General features: G+C 28.2%; 4 protein-coding genes across 7 annotated transcripts; 2 read left to right on the top strand and 2 right to left on the bottom strand.

Moving 5' to 3' along the window:
* Positions 1 to 1,411: 1,411 nt before the first annotated feature.
* Positions 1,412 to 9,294, bottom strand: LOC145188981 (RNA polymerase II-associated protein 3-like). 4 transcript variants are annotated; one of them, XM_090088265.1, is made up of 12 exons: positions 9,104 to 9,264; positions 8,903 to 8,964; positions 4,897 to 5,019; positions 4,671 to 4,787; positions 4,212 to 4,339; positions 3,899 to 4,091; positions 3,641 to 3,712; positions 3,436 to 3,512; positions 3,115 to 3,298; positions 2,945 to 3,039; positions 2,749 to 2,843; positions 1,412 to 1,641 (listed from the first exon to the last, which is right to left on the bottom strand). In XM_090088265.1, the coding sequence occupies exons 2-12, from the start codon at positions 8,939 to 8,941 to the stop codon at positions 1,535 to 1,537; spliced, it is 1,230 nt and encodes a 409-aa protein (XP_089944391.1). In that variant the 5' UTR covers positions 8,942 to 8,964; positions 9,104 to 9,264; the 3' UTR covers positions 1,412 to 1,534. The 4 variants fall into 4 exon arrangements, 2 of the variants coding, with proteins under 2 accessions (XP_089944391.1, XP_089944390.1); XR_016452765.1 differs by lacking the exon at positions 8,903 to 8,964 and having other exon boundaries at positions 2,749 to 2,866; positions 9,104 to 9,294; XM_090088264.1 differs by lacking the exon at positions 8,903 to 8,964 and having other exon boundaries at positions 9,104 to 9,294.
* Positions 9,295 to 10,594: 1,300 nt separating this feature from the next.
* LOC145189002 (uncharacterized) lies at positions 10,595 to 12,686 on the bottom strand. Its single transcript, XM_090089295.1, has 3 exons — positions 12,578 to 12,686; positions 12,065 to 12,306; positions 10,595 to 10,781 (listed from the first exon to the last, which is right to left on the bottom strand). The coding sequence occupies exons 1-3, from the start codon at positions 12,630 to 12,632 to the stop codon at positions 10,629 to 10,631; spliced, it is 450 nt and encodes a 149-aa protein (XP_089945421.1). The 5' UTR covers positions 12,633 to 12,686; the 3' UTR covers positions 10,595 to 10,628.
* A 3,669-nt stretch (positions 12,687 to 16,355) lies between these two features.
* LOC145189549 (uncharacterized) lies at positions 16,356 to 17,390 on the top strand. Its single transcript, XM_080066212.2, has 3 exons — positions 16,356 to 16,602; positions 16,756 to 17,000; positions 17,151 to 17,390. Exons 1-3 carry the CDS (start codon positions 16,488 to 16,490, stop codon positions 17,295 to 17,297), a joined length of 507 nt encoding a protein of 168 aa, XP_079922338.2. The 5' UTR covers positions 16,356 to 16,487; the 3' UTR covers positions 17,298 to 17,390.
* A 615-nt stretch (positions 17,391 to 18,005) lies between these two features.
* On the top strand, positions 18,006 to 22,986 carry LOC145189001 (uncharacterized). The gene is made up of 4 exons (XM_090088523.1): positions 18,006 to 18,323; positions 21,159 to 21,244; positions 21,889 to 22,390; positions 22,491 to 22,986. The coding sequence occupies exons 1-4, from the start codon at positions 18,184 to 18,186 to the stop codon at positions 22,894 to 22,896; spliced, it is 1,134 nt and encodes a 377-aa protein (XP_089944649.1). The 5' UTR covers positions 18,006 to 18,183; the 3' UTR covers positions 22,897 to 22,986.
* Positions 22,987 to 23,182: the final 196 nt, after the last annotated feature.

The following is a 23,182-nucleotide window of genomic DNA, read 5'->3' on the forward strand; positions in this document are numbered from 1 at the left end:
AATAAAAATGTGCTTTTTTTTTATTGAAATGGGACAGTTTTTTTTTGATTTCCCAAAACAAAAATTTATATAGATCATATAGTATATTCTAAATTTGAATGAGGTTTGAATTTCGCCTTCTAGCGTTTCTTGATCAATTGATAATGCGTTACCAAATAAGCCGGTATTTAACGGTTACATGATATACAATTTTTCAATTTTATTTAACGATGAATTCAAAAGTATATAGTTTGATTTGCAATTAAATTCTTATTTGCTATGATTTAAGTTTTAAAACCTTTATGGTTGAGTTTTTCATTATATTTTTATTTCGTAAGGTAGTTGCTTATTAGTTAGCTTTCATTTTATTTTATTTTTATTGCATCTCATTTCCACTTTTTATTGCACTCATTAAAATTTCTTGAAGTTGTTATTTTTAGTTGATATTCTGTACTCTGCATATGATATCCTCTTTGTTTTGGAGTGTATTGGAGAAGTAGAGATGTAGTCCTAACAATGATCAGAAGTCTGACCATTATTTGCACTACATTTAGGTGGGGTAAGAGAGGGACTACGTTATTCTATTACACGAGTAGGTAAGGGTCTAGAAAGAGATGTGGTTCGATAATTTTACGAAGGGGAGAGGCAGGCAACATTTTTTTGTTTCATTTGTCAGCCTATAACTCTTATTTGTTAACTGGCTAACTAATTTGTTTTGAAGTAGATTTCGTCATCGTCTATTTATTCTAATATGCAGTAAGGGGTCATTTCATTGAGTTTCTGATCGGGATGGAAGGAGAGTAGGGCTATTGACACGACAGTGCACTTTATCAGTATATTTGTTAAATTTGAACATGAGGGTATTGTGTTTATCTTCTGTAGTAACTTGATTTACTAGAAATATGTTACCAAATTAGTTGATTTTTGACGGGTACATGACATACGAGCTACAACTAACAAGAACAATGGAACAAGAAAAATGTTTAAGAAATATTTTGACAGTAACAGCGTGATTGAAAACATCACGCTTTACATAAAAAACTGGCTGGAATTTTAGATCAAGTTTTCGAGGCAAAAAGACAAAATTGAACGTCTTAAAAAGTTTCTCGATGGTGTTAATGCAACAGTAATTTTTGCGCCAGCCGTTTATCACAGCTCAATTTATTTTATCTCAATTTGAGGTTTCGGGTTGCTTTTTTTTAGATTACCTGACCTACAAAGTAACACTTCCTTTTCAAGCCCTTTAACTATCTTAGAATATATTTTGTAAAAATTTATCAAAACTTAACTTTAAGAACAATTTGTTACCAGGGAAAGTATGGACGAGTTAAGAGTTTTACTCGTTATACTACGAGTAAACCTACTAAATACTTGCTTTTAAACTTAAAGAATTAATCTTTAATAAAATTTAAAAATTAAAGACTAAAATCAATGATCAGACCGAACTTTAAAAAAACTCTTAAAATATAAAAATCTACACGAACAATACTTTTATTGGTATTCAGAAAACAATGGAACCGTATTTAGAGTCTGGTTTTGATGACTGTTACCATATTCAGTGAACTTTAACACCATAGTTGTTAAATAGCGCATCAATATCTCCGGCTGACACATTCGTACAATAACTACCAGAAGTCATACTTTGGAGCAACTTTTTTAATACTATAAAAAAAAAACTTGCTTTTAAGGATTTTAATTTAGCAACTTTATTCACTTTACATTAAAATGTTTTGACTTAACAGCGCCGTAAAGATTGTCCGTCATAAAGATTAAATTTGCCTTAAATTACGAAATTACTTGACGCGTTTTATTAAAAGAACAAATTAGCTCTTTTAAATTTCAGAAAGTGTAAAAATATCTCGAGAAATAGAGGGATGAAGAAAATAAAAAAAGAAAAATTATTTCTCCTAAAGCTGGTAATTACACAAATGAAGTTATATCCTAAAATCTATAGTGAGATTGGAGAGCGGATTTAGAAACATCAATAGTCGGTAGAATAGGATGCGACACCCTTCTATATCTTTTCTTTAAATTTAAATCAAAGAAAAAGTTTCATTTGCAAACGTTCTCCCACTAACGTTACGTGTTACGTTTTCTCGCTTCTATTGAACAGGAGAATTAATGTTTTTGTTTGATTGAAAAAAATAGGAGAACTTGTCAAACTGCGCTGAAACTGAAACTCATGTTTTCTTAGTTATAGGTCCGTCTTCATATGACGAAAGTTTTAAAAAGTCTTGAAGTGCCCACCTTTTGCCCTCAGCTCATTGTTTTGCATAAGCAGATACAATTTTACCATCTTAAGAAGTAGCTTGACATCTTAAATATGTTTTCGTATTTATCGCTTCTAAGTTATGCTAAACAGTCCAGGAAATTTACTTCCACTCTTCAAGAGTAGTTTTTTTTCCCTTCACACTAGTGTAATTGTTTTTTCTCACAGACGCTTTTTATTTTTTTGTTTAAAACACCTATTCATATATATTTTCGTTACGGCATTATTCACATAAATTTGAAATACGGTATAATTGTTTTCACTTATGGTCATATTTTTTTAGTGTTACGACATTTTTATTTTTCAATTACGGCGTTCATATTTTTATGACGACATATTTGATTGTTATTCATAACTTTTTGGACAATATATTTCATTGTTATTCGTAATTTCAGACACCTTTTTTTTTTTTGAAATGGCAACACTGTAATTTTTAAATAACTATCACCCAGTTGGAAAAGAAAAACGAGTATTTTTACCTTTTATTTTTTCTAACTTACGTGATTTATCCTTTGGAGAGAGAAACATTGCAGCCATTTGAAATCGATCGACCTTTGAGAATGACTTTAACTCTTCGTGGAAAGGGAGATTATCTCTGGAATGTGATAAATCGTCTACCTAATTATTTAATTATTTCGTCTACCTAATTCGTCAAACTAATTACTTCCACAAATAAAAAAGTAATAAAACTCTTGCCTTAAATAGCAGTTGTGCAGCACCTGAATAAATGGTGAGATAAGGCTATCGACACATTGTGAGAAAAGCTTTTTGTATAATCCTGTAGGTATTATCTGCAAGTGTAAAACAAAAAAATTTTATGAAGTGAAAAATGTTTTAAAATATTTGTCAAGGAAACAAACTTTTACCTTAATATATTCGTATAAACGTTCCTCGTCTTTTTTCAGTTGTTTGAACTCAGTTTCAAATACGAATGAAGAAGAAGGAATAGATAGTTCTTTCGTGCATTTTTCAACGTTTAAGGGAGAAATTGTCGTGGTTTCACCTACTTTTACTTTTTCTTGATTACCGAAAGCAGTTAATGGAGGCACCCTGTAAATATTTTCAGTTTAGAAAATGAAATTCATTCATGGCTTTCTGTCAGAACAATAATGGATACACAAATCAATTTGCCAGTTCTTTTTTTCCTAACGTGGATTTCAATTTCAATCGAATAGTAATTCTCTGACCTGTTATTTATTGATAATATAGATTCAGTTTTAAGTTCTTTACCAACTTCAGTAATCATAATGCGTTTAAGAGGTTTCTAGAAAATCAAAAAACTACTAAAAAATTACAAGGTATCTTAATAATACATAAAGATTACTGTAATGACATTATCATTACGGTAATCTTATTATTAATTAAACAATTAGATAGAAAAGAAAGCCTGACCTTACTTCTTTGCTGCTGTTGGGGAACTGTCTTATCAACATTTTTCTTATCTACTTCCATCTTTGAAATTAACTATGAATTCAAAGAAAAGTAAAGAGGAATATAAGAACAAGTACATCATGTAAATAAACTATTTTATTAGTTTATCAGAGAAGCAAAAATCTTCAAAAGAAAAATACAGCCAACTTAAGAAATACATTTTTAAATTAAAATGTATAACCCTACTTGTAAATCACCTCTATGATTAAATAAACTCACCTTTTTTAATTTTTCTGATTCAGAAATGGCTTGTTGATTTCGAGGTTCAATACTTAACAAGTCTTCATAATCCTTAAGAGCTTCTTTGTATTTGTGTAACTTTTCCCGTGCAGTTGCACGCCTTGCAAGGGCTTTGGTGTATTTTGGATCAAGATCAAGAGCTAATGAGCAATCTGATTCAGCAGATGCATATCTTTAACAAAATGCATTAATATTAATTGTTTTTTATTTCAATAAAACAAAATTTTAAAGAAAAGTTTTTAGTTCACATATTAAAAGCGTAACAGCAGGAAAAGTTGAATAAAATGCAAACCTTTCAACTTTAAGCAAAGCCATTCCCCGATTTGCATAAAGAATAGGGTTTGTTGGATGCATTGCTATTGCACTTGTATATCTATTAATGGATGCTTCAAATTTGCCTTCCTTGAAAAGCTGGTTACCCTAAATATTCAAAATATTCAAGGTGAAAATGATTTTAAGAAAAAACTTTAAAAACACATTTATTGTTGATATAGATTTTACAGATATAATTTTAAAGTTTTTAACAACAAATACCAATTCCAAAAGAAGTTTTATTCTAAAATTTGGTTAATAAAATTTTTAGTTCCTTTTCTGAAATTGGGATGTAAAATTTAAAATTAAGTGTTCTGGTTGAAATGAAAAAATTAAGTGTGTCTGCTATGAAAAGTTAGTTACTAATTCTGATTTCTGCAGCAAAAAATTTTTTTTCTGGCATTTCTGGTTCATTAAGCAAATCAATCCTTTAGTAAACCTTTTCTTTTTCAATAATAGCTTGATGGATTCTTCTTTCTTTTTCAATTTCTTCCTGCTCATCATCATCCAATTCTTCACTTTCATCATCTTCACTTGAACTTTTGCAAGCCTCATCCTGAAATAGTGGAAGAATTTCAAACTTACTTCTTCTTCTGAGATGCTTACTGCTCATTAGAACCCGCACATAAAAATGGGAAACATTCAAAAACTAGAAATAATCTTACCACATTATATTTTTCCCAGGAATTGTAGTCATATGACTTTATTCGTGAATCTTTTTTCTTTGTTTCAGTTTTATTAACCTGCTTCTTTTCTGTTGCATTTAATTTAGTACGTATTGGTGGTAGCTATAAAAATTACAAAAAAAATTAAATCAAAGTTTTTCAACATGAAAAATTAAAATGATCTTGTGATTGCCACTAATTAGACAATTTTTAATTGTTACAAAGCTAAAAAATTGAAATTCAAAATTTTGGCACACAAACATAACCTTATAGAATATAGACCTTTTAAGTTGGATTTTTTTCATTTTAAAAAAATTTCAATCAAATAAGTTTTTGTGCTGATTGAAATTCTGGGGGAAAAAATTTCAAAATATATTTCAAAAAAATATATAATTTCTTTTTGCATACAAATAAATACAGAAAAGTCTTAAAGTAATGAGAAATATTTTAAACAAACATTTTATCTCCTCCTTTTGAAGAAAAACCAGAGTAAATTCAATAACAATGAAATTGGTGGGGCACTGAAGATGGCTGAGTAAGAGAGCTGTAAATCTTAATGAAATAAAGTTGATTTCAGGATTAAGGTACAACTATCTTCATGAATAGCAAGAATACTACTTTAGAAAAAGTTTATTTTAAAAAGCAGGTGCAACATGTTAAAACTTTTTAAATGATTTAAATGAATTATAAAAAATAGAAACAAATTTATTTGTTGTTTAACAACTTTGCTTTTGCTGTTTATGGAAAATAATGTCTTAATTTCAAGATTTCATGATAGTTCCCATTTTTCACTTTTTTTATCCAGAGATAAATAAAAATGGTTAAACACTAATTTAAAAAATTTTTTAAATCGATTGAAAAATTTAAATGATTGAAAAATCTGACAGCTTTGATCACAATTTGAAAAATTTAATTTGCTGCTTTATTCATGCCTGAAACTCTGACATGTCTAATCAGTCAACCATATAATATATTTTGGTAAACTAATATAATATATAGATGTATTAAACCCAATATTTCCATAACCAATTAGATAGCAGTTAACATTCCAAAAACTTTTTTTTTTTAAATAAAAGGACAAATACTTTGATAGGTTTCATTTGAGTACCATGACCTTGAACATGCAGTTACTTTGATCCAGAGTGATTGATTCTTAAAGGGTTTATAACTCCTTTTGTTAAACTATAAATCCAAAAAGTTAGAATGAGTAAGAAAATCTTTTAAGTTGCTTTACATCTTTTTAATTGAGACATTTGGGAAATTTTGATCAGTTTAGCTCAGTATTCTGCATGGTTTGCTTATTTGCTGAAATTATAACTAATTTGAATACTTTGTATTCTAATTTTTGGAATAGTTATAAAATGGTGCAGAGAACACAAACTAAAACTCATTTCTACAAAATGATCTTATGAAGGTTATGTAAGAAAAAACTAGCTAATGGTGCTAATAACTCCATTGGTTTTTCATTCTCAGCATTTAAATGTTTAAGTTTCTAATGTGCTGCTGTCTTTTGTAATTTTTCATGTATGTGTTTTTCCTTTTTCCACCAATCAAAACAACCCTTAATATTACAAGAAATGTAGTAAAAACTTTAAAATGTTTTAAAATCATGTGCTACACCCCTTGAAAAACAATATTTAAAAGCATAATGTTTTGCACTTTAACTTTTTAAAACAGTTTTCTTTTTCAATAAATGCTGATAAAAATTGATAAAAGCTGTCAAAGACAAAATCATTGCTGAATTTTTTCTTTTGAGAATAAAATATCGAATTTCTCTACTAACTTCTTTAAAATATTAGGGAGATAAATACAAGGGAGACTATTTTCTATAAGAGATTATGAAATATTTTTGTTGTTAAAATAAAAGAAAATTATTTTTTTTTTTTTTGACCAATGCAAAGTTCTGGAATTTAAAGTTGAAAAAAAATTGGAAAGTTTGCCAAAATGCTGATATTCACTGATCTCTCAACATGGTCAATATAAATACTATAAATCAAAGAACGAGAATAGTAACCAGATCTTCTTTTTATTGCTAAACTAAAAACTAAAATTAATTTAATAAACAAAAATTGATTTTGAGTAGTTTTTTAATCACGTAACAATCACAAAAATACTCAATTTTATTTTTTTTTTTTAATGCATTTAAAAAAATTAAATTATGAAATTTGCTCTTTACAGATGAATTTTATGTCTCCACTTAAAAATATTTCTCTAAAAATGATTAAGGAAGATGATACACATTTGGAATGATTAAGGAAGATGATACACATTTGCCTCATGGTTGGTGTCTTTATACAGTAATTCAGAGTCTGAGCTGGCACTTCTACTTACTTAAAATTAATGCAGCTGCATTAAAATGATCTCTTTAAACTTTCTAATAAAACCCACAACAAATTGAACTTTCTATGATAATGACAAACTGAAGAAATTACAAAACAATGAAAACCAGGTTGAAATCACTTTTTAAGATCATAAAACAAGGAAATGTAAATTGAGCAAATATTTTGCAAGTTAGTACCAGTATATGGTGTTGTTTTCAGTCAAAGTATTAGTAATAAAATGATGTGCAAGTGTGGCTTTCAATCTGAAGTTATCAAAAAGTTATTAAAAAGCTCATGAAAATGTTTAAAACATCTTTTGCAAGGGCTGCTTTAGAGATGAATGAAGAGTTTGGTGTTTTTTTTCAAATAGTTTTGTCTAATCTATTTCAATCAGAAATCAACAACTTATGAACACAAACTTGTGTGAATATGTTAGGACTATATAATTTTTCCAATTACTTGCATGGTACTGACTAAAGAAACCATGAACACTGAAAAAGCAATTGACCTTGTTAAAGAAAGATTAGCTATGTTTAAGTTTGATTCAGATAAAAATAGTGTGGAAGCAATTATTGATGGAGTAAATAAATTTTATAATATTTGGAGGAGTTAGGTGCCCTTTTCACAATGCTTCCTTTGCTCATTCATTTTAGTATTTCTGATTCAATTGAAGTCAAAAAAATTATGTAATTGAGGAATATGGAACTAAAAAAGTGACTCCAGATGAGCACAATTATGGCAATTCAGACTTCATTTACAACATGGGATAAACAGCAATTTTGAGGCTCAACTGATTCTTTATTTTTATCACATAATCAGCAAATATTTTAAAATAGATTTGTATGTTTACTATGAAAAATAATGATAATTTGCAGCCATCAATCATGCACTCATTTAAAAGGAAAATTCATTCTTCTTAGACTGCAAAACTATATGGCTTGCTTCAGTTTAAATGAGAGTATGGACTTTGAGATGATGAATTTTGCAAGATTAAAAAGTATAGTGATACTTTTCCTATAAAAATGAACTTTTAGTTTTAATTCCTTAGAGTAGAATCAGGAAACACCTACTATCAGGAAACACCATTAAGCATTAAAATCTGAAAAAGATTGAAACTAGAATTCACCAGGAATGCAGGGGTTGTCCATCTTATAAACTATTTAAAATCTCCTTAAAGAATATCAAAATCAATTTGCAATCAAAATCTCCTGATCAAAGATTGAGTCTCTAGTAACTTCATTATAAATTTCTTACTTTTGAGTTTATGTCAAATGTAACAGTAATCACTAATCGTTTATGAGTATTTCCCAAAACACTAGATTTAATTATATAAAATAACCAATATGGAGGTACCAATTAAAAACTAGGATCAAGTAGATAAAATCATTTAAATAATTCTTGGGATTTCATTTAATTTTTAAGTAATTAAATTAATTAAGTAATAAAATTAATTGCTACAAGTGCAATTTCAACTAGAACTACAATTGCTACAAGTGCAATTTCAACTAGAACTACAATTGCTACAACTGCAATTACAACTACAACTACAATTGCTCTAACTACAGTTACAACTACAATTGCTATAACTAGGTAACAAAATTGATGATAATTTTAAATTAGAGCTTTTGACCTCGGTCATTAAAAAAAATCAATATTTTCTTAGTTTGAAAATGATATTTCATAACCTGTGATAAGGGGTGCAAAGGTGTACTAATTTGCTGCATAATTCTTTATTCCATAGATAATGCTACATAAGTATAAATACTTTTAATAGACAATTAAATTAAAATAACTACAAATCTTTTATTAATCCTAATTTTTATCAAACAAATAAAAATTGCTTTTTCCCATAAAAAAAGTTTAATTAGATTTAATTATTAGCACACCTGTTTTTCTAAACAATTGATATTTTTCAAATTTTTATCTTCGTTTTTAATATCTCCCTCCCATCGTTTAAGATCCTTGAGAAAATCTGTTAAGTCATTGCTATTTTCGCGAACTTGCATTTGAATTTCTGCTGCTTTCGAACTTGCCATGATATTTTTATGAGCTTTACTTGTGATGTAAACAAGACACGGAAAAATCTGTCGTTGGAGCAAGTCAGATAAAGACTGCAAAATGAAAAGTGGAGCAGGACTAAAAACATTCGTAATTCTTATAATTTTAGTAGAAGTTTAAAGAGTATTTAAAGAATAGTTCTTGAAATTTTTGAGAACCAATTTTAGAATTAAATTTTGAAAATTTTTAACAATATTTTGAAATTTGTAATATAATATACCAAATTTCTTTTAGCTTAATATAAAAAAAAAATTGTAACCAAAGATTTTGGTAAGAAATTGAATTTTTTTATGTGATGGATTTACTAAAAGTTACGTAGTTTGTTACAGAATTGTCATATATTTGTAAGTTCTGATAGTTAAGTTTTAATTTGCTGAAGAGTTGTGAAGTTCGAGTTTAAACCTGTCTCCTGATCTTATTACTTATCAATAACAATATTTTGCGTGAGTATGTTTTCCATTCTTTAAATAATTTATTAAAAAAATATTTAGAAGTTTTTTTTGCGAGAAATATAATATATTTTAAAGTAAATTCTGGGCATGTTATTTATGAATGTTGCAAATTAACATCGGAAGGTTGATAAAAAGGTACTAGATAAAGGATGCATTTGCAGTCCTAGGATTTGGAGAGAGATGACAAACTACTTTAATGTTACTTTGCATTGTTTTTGTTTGGGGTTGTAAAAAAGCAAACAACAAGAAGAATTCTATCTTCAATTCCACTTACATGACATCATGAACATTCACCTCTCCAGTTTCACTTACTATAGATCAGGGAAACATAAAAATAAGGGACAAGGACAATAATTATGAAAAATAGGAAGAATAAGAAGCTTGGCAATCTGGTGAACTTTACTTTCCCACACAAAAGAAACTTAACTATCAAATTAGATATTTAAAACCCCCTGAAAGCTGACACTTGGATTCAGATTTAAAAAAAAAAAAACGGAATCTATTGTAATCGTGAGCGAGATAAAGAGAATATCCACTTTTTAAAAACCTGTTTTAATCTAAAAATTGTAATTAAAAAGGAATTTTTATTTAGAATTCGCTCTTCCTAATTCAAGTTCCCACCGATTCACAAGTTAATATTTAGCAATGTTAATCTCAGAAAGTTAATATTTATCTCAGAAAGTTCATATTTAGGAGTTCATCAACTTTTTTCATGATGAATTTTTTTCATGGTGTGTTAAAATATAGTTGGCTTTGATGAATTCATTTTATAATGGTCATGGCTCATCTGTGATGTCTGTCTTTTCCACTAGGACTACTTGTTTGCTAGGTGATTGACACAACCGTAATTTTTTTTGTAGGGTTTTATTCACTTTGATGTGCTTATAAATATCAACGTTGGTTACACATTTATTTTAAATAGAAATAACACAATTAAAGAAATAAACACACAACTGAATGAACAAATGTTGGAGTGAACAGCCGACGAAGGGCTTCTCCGATAAACGGAAGTTATTTTGTTCATGTTGCAGAGATTGGTAGAGCAGCAATCAACCTACAAAAAAACATCACTTTTTATATTGTGAAGCAGTCTAAACAATTTTTGTTATATAAATGTTTGCTATAAGAAACTTTATATTCATTTGAATGAAAAAAAAAAAAAAAAAACCTTTGACAAATGAATATTGCATAACGAACAAGTTGGTCTAAAAAAATTCTTTTTTTAAAAGAATCTGAAAATTTTATTTTTTTAAAAGATTTTTATGGCATCTATTTTTATATAAAATTTTATCTTTTTAAAAGAAATAAACTTGAGTAAAAAAGATACAACATCTACTTAAAATTTGAGTGAAAAAATGTTGGTTTTAAAACTTGTTTTTATTTAAAACATGTTGAACTAAAAGCAGATAAAAATGTTTAGCAAAGAATCAAAAAATAAAATTTACGGAAAATTTGTTATGAAACAAAAATTCTTTTCTTAACTCTTTCTTAAAAATGTTACCAAGTACCTATTTTACCTAGTTTACATGTTAAACAATGGTAAATAAAAATAGTTAATAAATATTATTAATAAATAAAGATGGCTAATAAATAAATGAGAGCACTGTGTTATCCAAAAAGCGAAAAAACTAAAAAAATAATAAAACTTATAAATTATCAAAAACTAAAAGCACAAAAATCACCCCATGGAAATTGCTATCGAAATTGTTCTATGCAAAATTATTAGTACGTAAGGAAGTTACTGTAAAAGTTAGTTTACGGACTAAAGTATACTTTACTTAAGCACACACACGGAAAATTTAAAAAAGTGCACAGCGGGCTGATTTAAACTTTCGAGAAGATTACGAAGATGCAAAATTCATTAATAAAATTTTTGAACTTGAATTTTTTAAAATTGTTTGTCAAGAGAATAACGTTTATTATAAACATTAATGGTATTTTATTGTTTTAAAGTATCACGTGATGACTTATAATAACAGCTGATCACTAAAGCATTAAAACATGGCTATTACACGTCGATAAGAACCGTAGTTACATTAGAACAGTACTTTAACTTTCTGAAGAAAAATCGTGAGCCTTAACCACTAACCCTTACCTGTTGTTCCCAATACGTCGAAAAAATATTTACTATAACCCTTTATTTATTTATCTAAGTTTATACCTAAAAATCTGATATCTTCTATTTATGTATTATCATATTAACACCACAACCAACTTCTTAGCATTGAAATTACATCATTAGCGTCCTCATACTTAGACCTTCCTTCTGCATACCTTTTTTGAAACTTACAGAGTTTTCAAAAGAAGAACTTAATTTTAAAAAAACCCACTAGTTACCTTGCAAGGATTTCCTATATTCCTGTGAAGTCTGCAGTGTCGTTCACAGCTGTTATCTTTTGAAATGGCACACATCTTTCTGTAAATTTGAGAAACTGATGTTGTGTTTAATGATCCTCTGTACACTTCATATGATAAAGTAATGCAGTAGGATTCTGGTTTGGGGCACACCTGTATTGATCCTGACTCTTTGCAGTTCTGATGACTGCTAGCTGAACAATGATAACATTGGAGAGCAAAACCTAAAATATGAAAAAGATGAAGCAACATAAGTAGTCATTTTGAAGTAGAAGGTTTAAAGTGCAGCTTTCTTAATTTCATTCAATAAAACAATTTTTTTCGTCAAAATTCAACATTCTTTGTTTACATTTTTTGTTTAGAAATTAAATTTTATTGTAACTTCTAAATATTAATATTATTTTTATTAATATTAATTTTATTGTAACTTAAATTGATTATGATATTAAAATAAATGCATCGCTTGTGAAAAAATTGCAGCACTCAGTTTCATACCTATATCAAGTTTATAAATGAATATAACTTTAGTAAATATAATAAAAAACCACATTTTTTCTCATTTGCTTTTCAAAACACACTTCAAGCAAGTCAACTTAACAAGCTTATTTTTTGCTTTTAGAAAGAGATTGGCGATGGAATAAAATAAACCTTAACGAAAATTTTATGGATTTTTAAAATAGAATGCATTTACATTAAGAAAAATAGAAATTTATTATTAATGATTAAGTTTCTACTGACCCCCTTACTGGCTTTTGTTCCATTATTTTACTTCGAGTGACATCTACTTTAGTAAATCTACTAGAAAAATAATTAACAAGTAAAAAAATAATTGCTTTTACCAACAACTCTAATACCTCTGTTAGCCAAGTATTGTCTTTGTCTGATCAAAAGAACATTACTTTCGACTCAGGAACGTGATGTTTGAGCGAAGATTTTTCTTCACTGTTGAATATACTTTATAAGCAATACATTTATTTGGAATATACTTTCGTATTTAAAGTGCAAATTTAAATTAAATTAAATTTAACTTAAATCTTGCATTTCGAAGGCTAAACATTTTATACTAATATTTTTAAACTCAAAAGAAAAGTATCTACTAAAAATAGTAGAAGTATATCCGTTTGTGAATTGTAATCACTCAATCGTTTCACTAGGTAGTATGCACATAAGTTTACTTTCAGTTGTACAGCAAGCTTAATTTTTTGTAGCAAAAATTGAGTAACACAAAAATACCTAATTGATGCTAATAAACATTTATTTGAAACAAATATTTGAAAAACATAAAGCAAATTTTAAACTTTCAAATGCTCTTAAAAAAGTAATTTTAAATAATTGGATAGCTTTTACGGACAAAACATTAGTTCATAATCAAACTTTTTTTATCCTTTTATTGAATATATTAGGTCTTAATCTGGTGTAATGAGAGTGGTGGATAAATTTATTGGAGGGGGAAAATTATATAAGCGATAAAGTTTGTAACTTCGTCATTAAATGAGACATAACTGATTAAGCATAGTTAGAGAAGAATAGTATTGATTTTCTCAAAGAACAAAACTGTTAGCAACTTGCTTGTGCACTCCTCGCAACTTGTGCTTAAAAATTTTCTAAATTGAAAGCTTTTAGGTAATCGTGAAGGTTAAAGGTGGGGTGTCTAAGAACATCACTATTGTGACGCTAAAGTGGATTTAGAATGAAGAAACAGTTAGCAAGGGGTAGTTGATGGCAGGTATTAAAGACCTTTAATTCTTTTAATAGAATAAAAAAAGAGAATGAATAAGCAATATGTTATTTACATATCATTTAACGATAAATATTATATACAACTTACTATTTAATTTTATATGCTATTATTTAAGTCCATCATGATATTGATAAATTATTTTCGAAACATTATGAGTCAAAAAAATGAGCACTCTATTTTGATAATGTTGCTAAGTATAGACTACAGGGTGTTTCAGAAGTACGAATATAAAAAAAAGGATCGCCTAAGCTGCAGTAAAGATTCCACAAAATAGTTTCTTTTCACATAAAGAGATTTCAGAATTTTGTGGAAAGAGATTTAAAGTTAAATTAAAAATATGCTTTAAATATTTTGTTAAAATAATGAAACAAAGTTTAACAAAATTAGATCCTTAAAGCTCTAGGTACTCACTGGGTTCCACACTGAATTTGTGTTTGTGTAAAGCAACCAAAGTCTCGATAAATAGAATCTGTGATTATAAAAATACTTTTGTTTTTTGATTCAACAGTCAAACAAATTCAAGCCTCAAAAAATGAATGTGCTATGGCCTGATTTGAAACAGATAAAACTAATCTGTGTATATCACACTCCATAGATCCAACTCCATAGTTTTATGTGAGAGCTTAAAGAAACTGTTGAATCTATTATTTCTCCACTAACCAATGTAAGCAACAAATAAATGACACTTCAGCCATGTACTGACTAATAATATTTACCAGTTTCGAATAATTTTTGTTGCTTTTATATTAAGCAAAACATCTACAATTAAAAAAGTATTAAAAAAGCACGACTAAAAGAACTTTTATGTTTTCAAGAAGTCATGCATCAACAAGACTAATCAGAAAAAATGGTTGAAGTGTTCCGGGGACCATGTAGACAAGCAAGAATTCATTTGGAGAATGACTTACAGTCAGATAAGTCAAAACTCAAGATTTTCCGAAATGATGACCATCAACAATTATGGAAAAAAATGAAGAAGCTCTGAAACTAAAAATTTTAAATCTTATAGTAAAACATGGAAGTGGATTTATGGTCTAAGGTATGCAGAGTTATGGTCTAAGATTTCTTTGTAAGATCCCAAAATATGCGAAGTCGGGATATGTTGGGATCTTGCAAAGAAATATTCGAGATTCAGTAAGAAAATTGGAATAAGGACAACTATATACCTTCTAAAAGGATCAAACCACATGGCAATTATTATAAGAAAGGTAAGATAAACAGAGTTGATTGGCCACCTCTATCTCCTTATTTGAATCCTATTGAATATACTATTAACCAAGTCATCCAAAAAAACCTTTGAAAATAAAGATAGCATGAAAAAGGGATTTTTAGAAGCCTGGGGTAGCATAAGTACTGAAGTCACCTAAAAATTTGTAAATTCGATGAATAATCGAATGCTGGCAGTAAGTGCTGCTAAGGCTAGCCCAATAAAATGTCAATGATACATAAATGTATGTAAGTAAAATTAATGTTAAATATTATTACAATATTACAAATTATTAATGATAGATATTTATGTAAATCCTTTCTTATAATTTGTTTTAGTTTAATGTTTAACATAAAAATGTAAGATCGTATGATTAATGTTGTCGTATAAAAATTGAAGATATAGAATTACTACATCATTAAATTGCTAGATAACTAAAATTAGTTACATATTATTTAATACTTAGTTTATATATTTTTTTGTATATAACTTTTGCTCCCCTTTTTCAGTTTTTTTTTTAGCAATATTGTTTTGATCTATATTCTGCAATCTTAGAAATAGCCTAAAATTTTTTTCAATACTTTTATAGAAGCTTCTCTGACCACCGCTACTAACCTTAAAGTAACTGCTTTGTTTTTTCCTGCGCCACTAACTAGACCTGAACAAATTTTCTGTCATCTATTGGTTGAAGCAGAACAAAAATTATAGTAACAAAAAAGAAATGTTAAAAAAATCTAATATTGACTCTTAACTGCATTAACTCTAACCATATTAATTTATACTAATTTATTATAAGCGTTGTCATAAGATTGGTCATCTCTTACATCTTTTATATTTACGTCAAATTTTTTTAACTTTTTTTCACTGCATCTGTGTCACATGTTTTTAAAAAGCAATTTGTTTTATAAAAAGCTCGTAAAAAAAAGGTCTCCTACAACCCCTACCACTAAAACCATCTCATTTTCCTATGTCTTTATTTCATTCCCTACCCCTTTTCTCGCTCCACCCCTTCCGTAAGCTAAATTATAAAAAATCCTAATATCCCTTTAAATCTCTTCAATCAAAAACTAAAAAAAAGCTGCTGAAAATAACTCTTTTCGTTTAATAATAAGTGCTTTGAATATGAAATTCAGAAAAAATTTTATTCCAGCTCATGCTGAAACATCGTGTAAACAGAGCTTTCACTAAACCTTTGTCATAAAGTTGTGTAAACAACTAGGATAAAACCCCCTAAAATGTTTTAACCGTTTAAATTTTTTCCTCAAATCTCACAATAGCTCTTTAAAGGAGTATAAAAATCAAAATTTTTAATGGTAAGATGAATTATTCACATCCCTTTAAATTGAAGTGTATGAAAAAGCCAATAATCATTTTAATTAACAATAAGGTTCGTGAAATAAATTCTTATTCTCACTCACTCCTTTTCTAAAAGCTAAAAAATAGCTTTTTAATATGACATGCCTAAAGTTAAATTCACATCAAAAGCTAAAAGTGGAAAACGCTTTGCTTCTTACGAGCAAATAATAACGATGATCTTCTCAATTTTATTATTCTTTTTGTTGACAGGCATGTGTAAGTAAAAACTGAAAAGATTAAATTTTAATATATTAAATATCATAATGAATGTTAAAATACTATTTAAATGTTAAACATTTTTTATAGCTTCTAATTTTATAATTCTCTAGTTTAAGTGTATTTCTAATCATATCATGGTAATTTTCTTAGGTAATGCCTTTTCGTGTTTTACATGCTCTGCATATAACAAAAGAGACTGCTATCATATCCAATCATTGAACGAGTGTGATGAAGGAAAGCAACAATGCATGACGATCTCTTACGAGTATAAGATCTACTTGGGTTTTAACAAAACATCCATTGAAACCGTTTATAAAAAACATTGCGTAGATAAGTTTGTGAACTGCAACACATACTGTCGTTTGTTGGAAATGACTGGTGAAAATAATTGTTTGGTAGGATTACTATTCACGTGATAAAAATCGAACTTGTTGATTGATATTTTTAAAAAAACATTTGAAGATATTGATTTTTAATTGGAATGTTTTTTATTCTTTATTATCATTATTATCTTTTTTTTTTTCTGTTTTTGTTTTTTTTTTCAGGCTGAATGCTGCCACATATCGGGTTGCAACAAAGATGCAACTTTAAGATTTCAACGTGGAAGATATAAAAGCTCATCGGTTGAACTTAGTTACTTCAGTATTTACAGCCTTTCTGCTTTCGGATTTTTCCTGATAAAATGTTTTTGAAAAGTAAAACATTAAATTTTAAAAAGAACGTTTTCTGATGTTTTTACCTATTAGTAAATATTAAACTGTTTTTTAATTTTTACTTTGAGCAAAATTAAGTAAAAGTATTCGTTTTTTCAGTTACTTTCTGCGTTATTGAAGTCTCTTGGTTTGTTAATCAAACAAGAAAAAAAAAGTTTTCATTACTTGATTGTTAATACTCTTGACTTGGTGTGAGCTTTACATAAATCTATGATTTTCTTTTTTAATTCTGCATCAGCAATGTTTTTACTGAGATATTTATCTTACTTATGATTTGAGTCCAAATTCATTTACAAAAATAATTGCAATTCGTCAGCCTTTATGGTTCCTCAAAAAAACAAAACGCAAAGTTACAGTTAATGAGAACAGCAAAATTAATTTGGAATAAGAGAGATAAAATAAGTACCAGATGTGGCTTTTACTTAAAAATGATGCGTTGTTAACTTTTGTTCCGGCATCCTTCGCATAGTTTGTTATATAGCAAAGGTTATATTCTTCTCAATACTTATGTAAGCAAAAAAAAGCCAAAACCTTCTTGATGGAAAAAACTAAAGGAAGGTTTTAGATTTTTAATCCGTGCAAAAGAAATATTGCTGAGGAGTCCTTTATCATTTTATTGCTATATTTTTTCTTGAATAATAAATTAGTCTGGATGTTTCAAAACACGGATTATTTAAAGGAATTTTCACAAAACACAAATGCGAAGAGGCTTAAGCAAAATAAGAGCTTATTATATATCTTGCCAAAACGTATAATGCGAAGTGTTTATTAAATTTTAGTTGCGAAAAAAACTACATAATTTGTGAACGAATCTCATTTAAACACTTAAAAAATAACAAAAGTTCCTTAAAAACAAGAAGTAGTTATGTCTGGAGTGACAGGCGATATAAAAAAGTTGTTTAACTTCAAATACAAGTCAAGGAATGACTCAATAACAGATCAGTTTAATCGAGTGTTGATGATGAAAATCATGCTGGTGGCTGCTTTTTTGACTGGCATGAACTGGTAAATTTTTAAAAAATTCTTTTTTTTTTATCAGGAGAGTAGATAATTTTAAAAGTATACACATGTTTCTGTGTTTTATTAGATTTTGATTTGGTTTATCGTACATAAGTATTTTAAAGTAAATTAGCATATATTTGAATGTTTACTTTGACTACAGTAGAACCTTGATATAGCGAACCCCACATACGAGGAAATTCTCTATGGAACGAACTGAAATCTTTTTTCCCCTCCTTATTCTCTAGTATAACTTTTCTCTAACATCACTTTCTGTATTAAAAAGTTTTCCGATATTACAAACCCTCACTAATTATTATTCGTTTGTTAATAAAATTTAAGTGCGCTCCTTTTGTAAAAATAGGGTTTGTTTTATCGAAATTCTTCTTATGTGTTTGTTAGTTTTTATGGACAAGTTTTATGTTTAGTTTTATGTTAGTTTTTATGGACAAGTTTTATGTTAGTTTTTATGGACAAGTTTTATGTTAGTTTTATGTTAGTTTTTATGGACAAGTAACGTTGATTTAGAAATTTTCAGTAATGAAATAGACAGCAAATCTCTATTTTTACAGTAATAAAAACTAAAAATAAGTTTTTCCTATAAAAGGTCACAAAAATATTCAAAAAAAAAAAAGCTCAAAAGAAAAAAAGCTGAGAATTTTCCGACTTGGATAAATATTGAATTTAATTAAATGCGATGCAAGGTAACTTTAGTGAAATCGTTGAAATGATGAATAACTTTGCTTACTCTTTACAGAAAGTGTTAAAAAAAAAATTATAAACATAAAAATAAGTTTATTGACTTCTTACACTTTACACATGCATTTTTAGATCTTTCTCTCCTCCCCCTCTCCCCTTTTTTTATTTTACTGTAGTTTGTAACTTAAATGAAAACTTATGTTAAGCTGGTGCTCTCCAATCCCCTTTCCCAATCCAAATGAACTTCCGGGGCCCCCTGGCTATAAGTTAAGATTACACACATGGGCGCCGGCAGGCAGGGGCAAGGGGGGGGGGGGGCAGTTGTCCCCCCTCCCCCTGGAAAAGCAAAATAACAAATTTTAACTTTCACGAAATTTCTTTTAAATGTTAAAAGATTTTATTTCGATATCTCATCAATTTAACTCATTTATAGTTTACTCACCGTAATGTAAATGACAACAGTTTAAATGAAATATTACTATCAAATGCAATAACTTCCACGATGGCGGAAGCTTTTTTATAAAGGCATATTTTACATTAAAAAAAAAAGATGTTTGAATGAAAGTTTAAAAAAAAAATATGATAGAAATAGATCATAGAAAAACAAAAAAGGATTAAATAGAAAAAAACAATAGATAAAGGAGAAGTATAGAAACCAAAAAGAAGAGAGGAAGAAAAAAAAGGAAAATCAAGGAAATAATAATAATAATAAAAAAAGAAATCGAATTACAATAACAAATAAACTTCGAACTAACGAAGAAAGAATTGGATACAGTGATCAAATTTTTTAAATCATTTTTTAATGTGTCAGTTTCATTTACTTTTTTATGCTGTTGTTTTTTTGTTTGTTGGCAAAATGCTTCTTGTTTGTATTGTATTTATATTTACTTTTTTTCAAATTTATTGTGTTATATTCAATTTAATAATACTATCACTTTGTGTTTTTTGCTAGCTAAATCTTGATTATTATAATTATATAATGGCCGCCGAGAGGAGGGGGGGGGAAGATTCCCGGGGTCCCCGTGTGTGTACAAATAACTTTTTAAAGTAATTTTTAAAAGGTTTAAATACTTTTGACTTTTAAAAGATTTAATTAATTTTTATTTTTAATTTTCAATGGCTAGAGCACGTTTCTTTTGGTCCTGGGTATATAATTGATCATAATGTGGGCCCCTTTAGAAAACTTCATCGGGGCCAAAAATTTCTTTCGGCTGCTATGATTATAAATATATTTAATTTGATTAACTTGGATTAACCTGCTGTATTTTAATTTTTGTTTTGTTTTTTGGAATATGTCTAATTTGTATTTAATAAATCATTTAATGTTTTTTAACAAATCTTTATATTACTATATAATTTAGCATTATTAGATATAATTTAGCATTAGCATTATGAGCGTTTGTCTGGGCTTTGCATGCTGAGCGTGTATCGTGAAAAATACGCTCCAGAAAATCTGAATTTACGGAACAAGTTGTAAATAAGTTTGGCAGTGAACGCAGACGACTACAATTTCTATTTACTGAATAACAATGATTTAATTCTTGTGTTTTTATTTTCACATTTTCTTTAATTTTCTGTTGTCACTGGTCTAATAAAATGACTTGATTAATTGATGCATTTATGTAGTTTTTGAAATATCACTGTTGAATTTTATTTTGCCCCCCCCCCCCCTTGCAAAAAATCCTGCCGGCACCCATGATTACACAATTGTTTATACCTTAAGCTTAATTAACACGTTATCTAAAAAGTTTAGTTTTTATTACGAAGTTTAGTCAAAAAAAAAATTGCTTCAAACAAGTCGTCAGGTTAGAATTATTTTATTCTATTTCCCATTTTTAAACTTTTGAAGAAATGATTTTCTGAAAATAATTATTTTCTAAACTTTGAATTATTATTTTTTAAAGTAATAACTTGTATTCAAAATAATTCATACTTTAAAAAATTATTTAACAAATAAATTTAAAAAACTATTATTACAAAAGCAATCATTAATCATCAAAAATAACAACCAACTTATAACCAAATTTCAAAATTGGAAGAAAACAAAAATAATTCTAGCTTGACAAAAAATTTTACGTCGATCAAAAAATGCATTTTTGCCAAAGGCGTTATTCTAAAGCTTTCGTTTTTTGTTTCGTCAAGGTACAAAGATGAAATCAAATGCATTGTCCCAAAAACACCTGGAGATCACTTAAAAGGGTTTTCTTCACAAGCGTGTTGGATTAATGGTAAGGTTGTCCCTAATAAGGAGGTTTGGCAGGGAAAACGTTGCTTACTACGTTTCCCTCATTTTTTTTTTAACAAAGTTACAATTAAGTTTTTTTAAACTTATCTTTTTTTTCAAGCTTAATTCAATGCCCAAATGTTCGTCAATCTTTGATAAACCATAAACATCGTATTTTTTCACTACGATAGTTTTATTAATGTAAAAATTAAATCATAAAATAGTTCTAGAACTAACTCTGAAAAAACTTTTAATTCACTGAGATACTTTTATATAAGATTTAATACATTTTATGTTACTTTTAACATATTAGACTAAGAAAACTGTTTAAATTAATCAAATTAGTTGAATATCTCCTTTTCATACTAACAATAAAATATGGTTAAATCATAAAATTATAAGCCGAGTCTATGTTAAACAGTGCTTTATCGTAGTATAAACGAGGTGTTAGTTAACGAGCTTTTTTTTACATTATCAAATTTAATGAGTCATTAGAAACCCGAGATTAGTAAACTGTTTATGGGCAAATTTCCCGATTGCCTGTCAATATCTTCTCGTTTTTAATTTCATTGGCGCGACATTTAGAGAAATGTCTAAGAAAGTAAATTTCTTTGTTTTAAATTTGTATTTTTTTTTATATTTTTACAGGATTTTACGTTTATAAGGAATTAAAAACAAAAGATAAATTCTCTGGTTATTACGGTGTACCAACTGACATGAATCACAACGGGACAACAGCAGATGATGAAACGTGTATAGCATTGGATGGCTCATCAAAACGATGTATACCAATGACAAAACTTTTCTATCTTCAATTTCAATGGTTTCCTTTCTTTCTAGCAGCTCTTGCTTTCTTTTTTTATCTCCCTTATTTATTATTCCGGTACGTTAATAACGATCTTTCTTCGTTAAAAAACGCGATAAAACCACAAGAGCCTAAGTTTGAGGAAGTTGTTCGGATTTATTTTAATCGCAAAGTAAATACATTGGCAAGACAACATTCAAAAGTTGCACTCAATATTGCTGTAAAACTTGGTTACATTTTTGCCAACTTATTTGCATTTACGCTTACCGATTCCTTGCTATACGGAGAGTTTCGGAACTTTGGTTTGAGATGGTTCACATGGATAAAACTTAAGAATAGTAGAAAGTAGGGGTTTATAATTTTACATAAGATTGTTTTTTAAGAATATTTTTCAATGACTATTATATATCTTAATAGCACTTCTCTCTTTTAAAAAACCACTTAGATACAACTATGTTGGGGAACGACATATTATAAAACCCGGCGAATTACTTTTGCCTTCGTTCGGATTTTGCGACGTTTCCGAAACATTTCTCGATGTCAAACATGCAATTGTAAATCAGCATAAATTGGTTTGTGAGATAAGTCAGCATGTTTTATACCATTACGTTCTAATAGCGCTGTGGCTCATGTTAATTATTGGTATGGTTGTAAGCATTATTGGCTTTTTGTCTCTGTTGTTAAGTTACAAAATGCCCTGGATATCATTTTCTTCCGATGAAATAGCAGCTAAGGAAGTTTACAAAAAGTGTTCGATTCGTGAGCGAGAATACTTGACTTTCATCAACAAGAACAACATGCCGTTCTACGGAACTTTAATTCGGAAGATGGTCGAAATGCAGAAAAACTAAGAGAGTTTAAAAAGTCTTTTTCTTTTAGAGAATATTTTTTAGCCATGTTTTCATAAAAAGGAAGTTTTATTACAATATCAAGTAAAACTCCTTGATTAATATTTTTTTCTAGAGGTCGATTTTTTCAAAAATCTGAATATCGTTGGGCATAATTCAGTGGTTGTTAAATCCTAAAAAGTCACTTTTAATTACCTAGGAAAGAAGGCAAAGAAAGCGTTTTTTAGAATCAATTTTTAGTTTCAATTAATTTCTCATAATGCTTTTAAAATAAGCAAGATTTATACTT

The sequence above is a fragment of the Hydra viridissima genome, unplaced genomic scaffold, assembly GCF_058129835.1.
Source record: "Hydra viridissima isolate aposymbiotic clone 2 unplaced genomic scaffold, HvirCarnegie_v1 scaffold_5, whole genome shotgun sequence".
Lineage (NCBI taxonomy): Eukaryota > Metazoa > Cnidaria > Hydrozoa > Anthoathecata > Hydridae > Hydra > Hydra viridissima.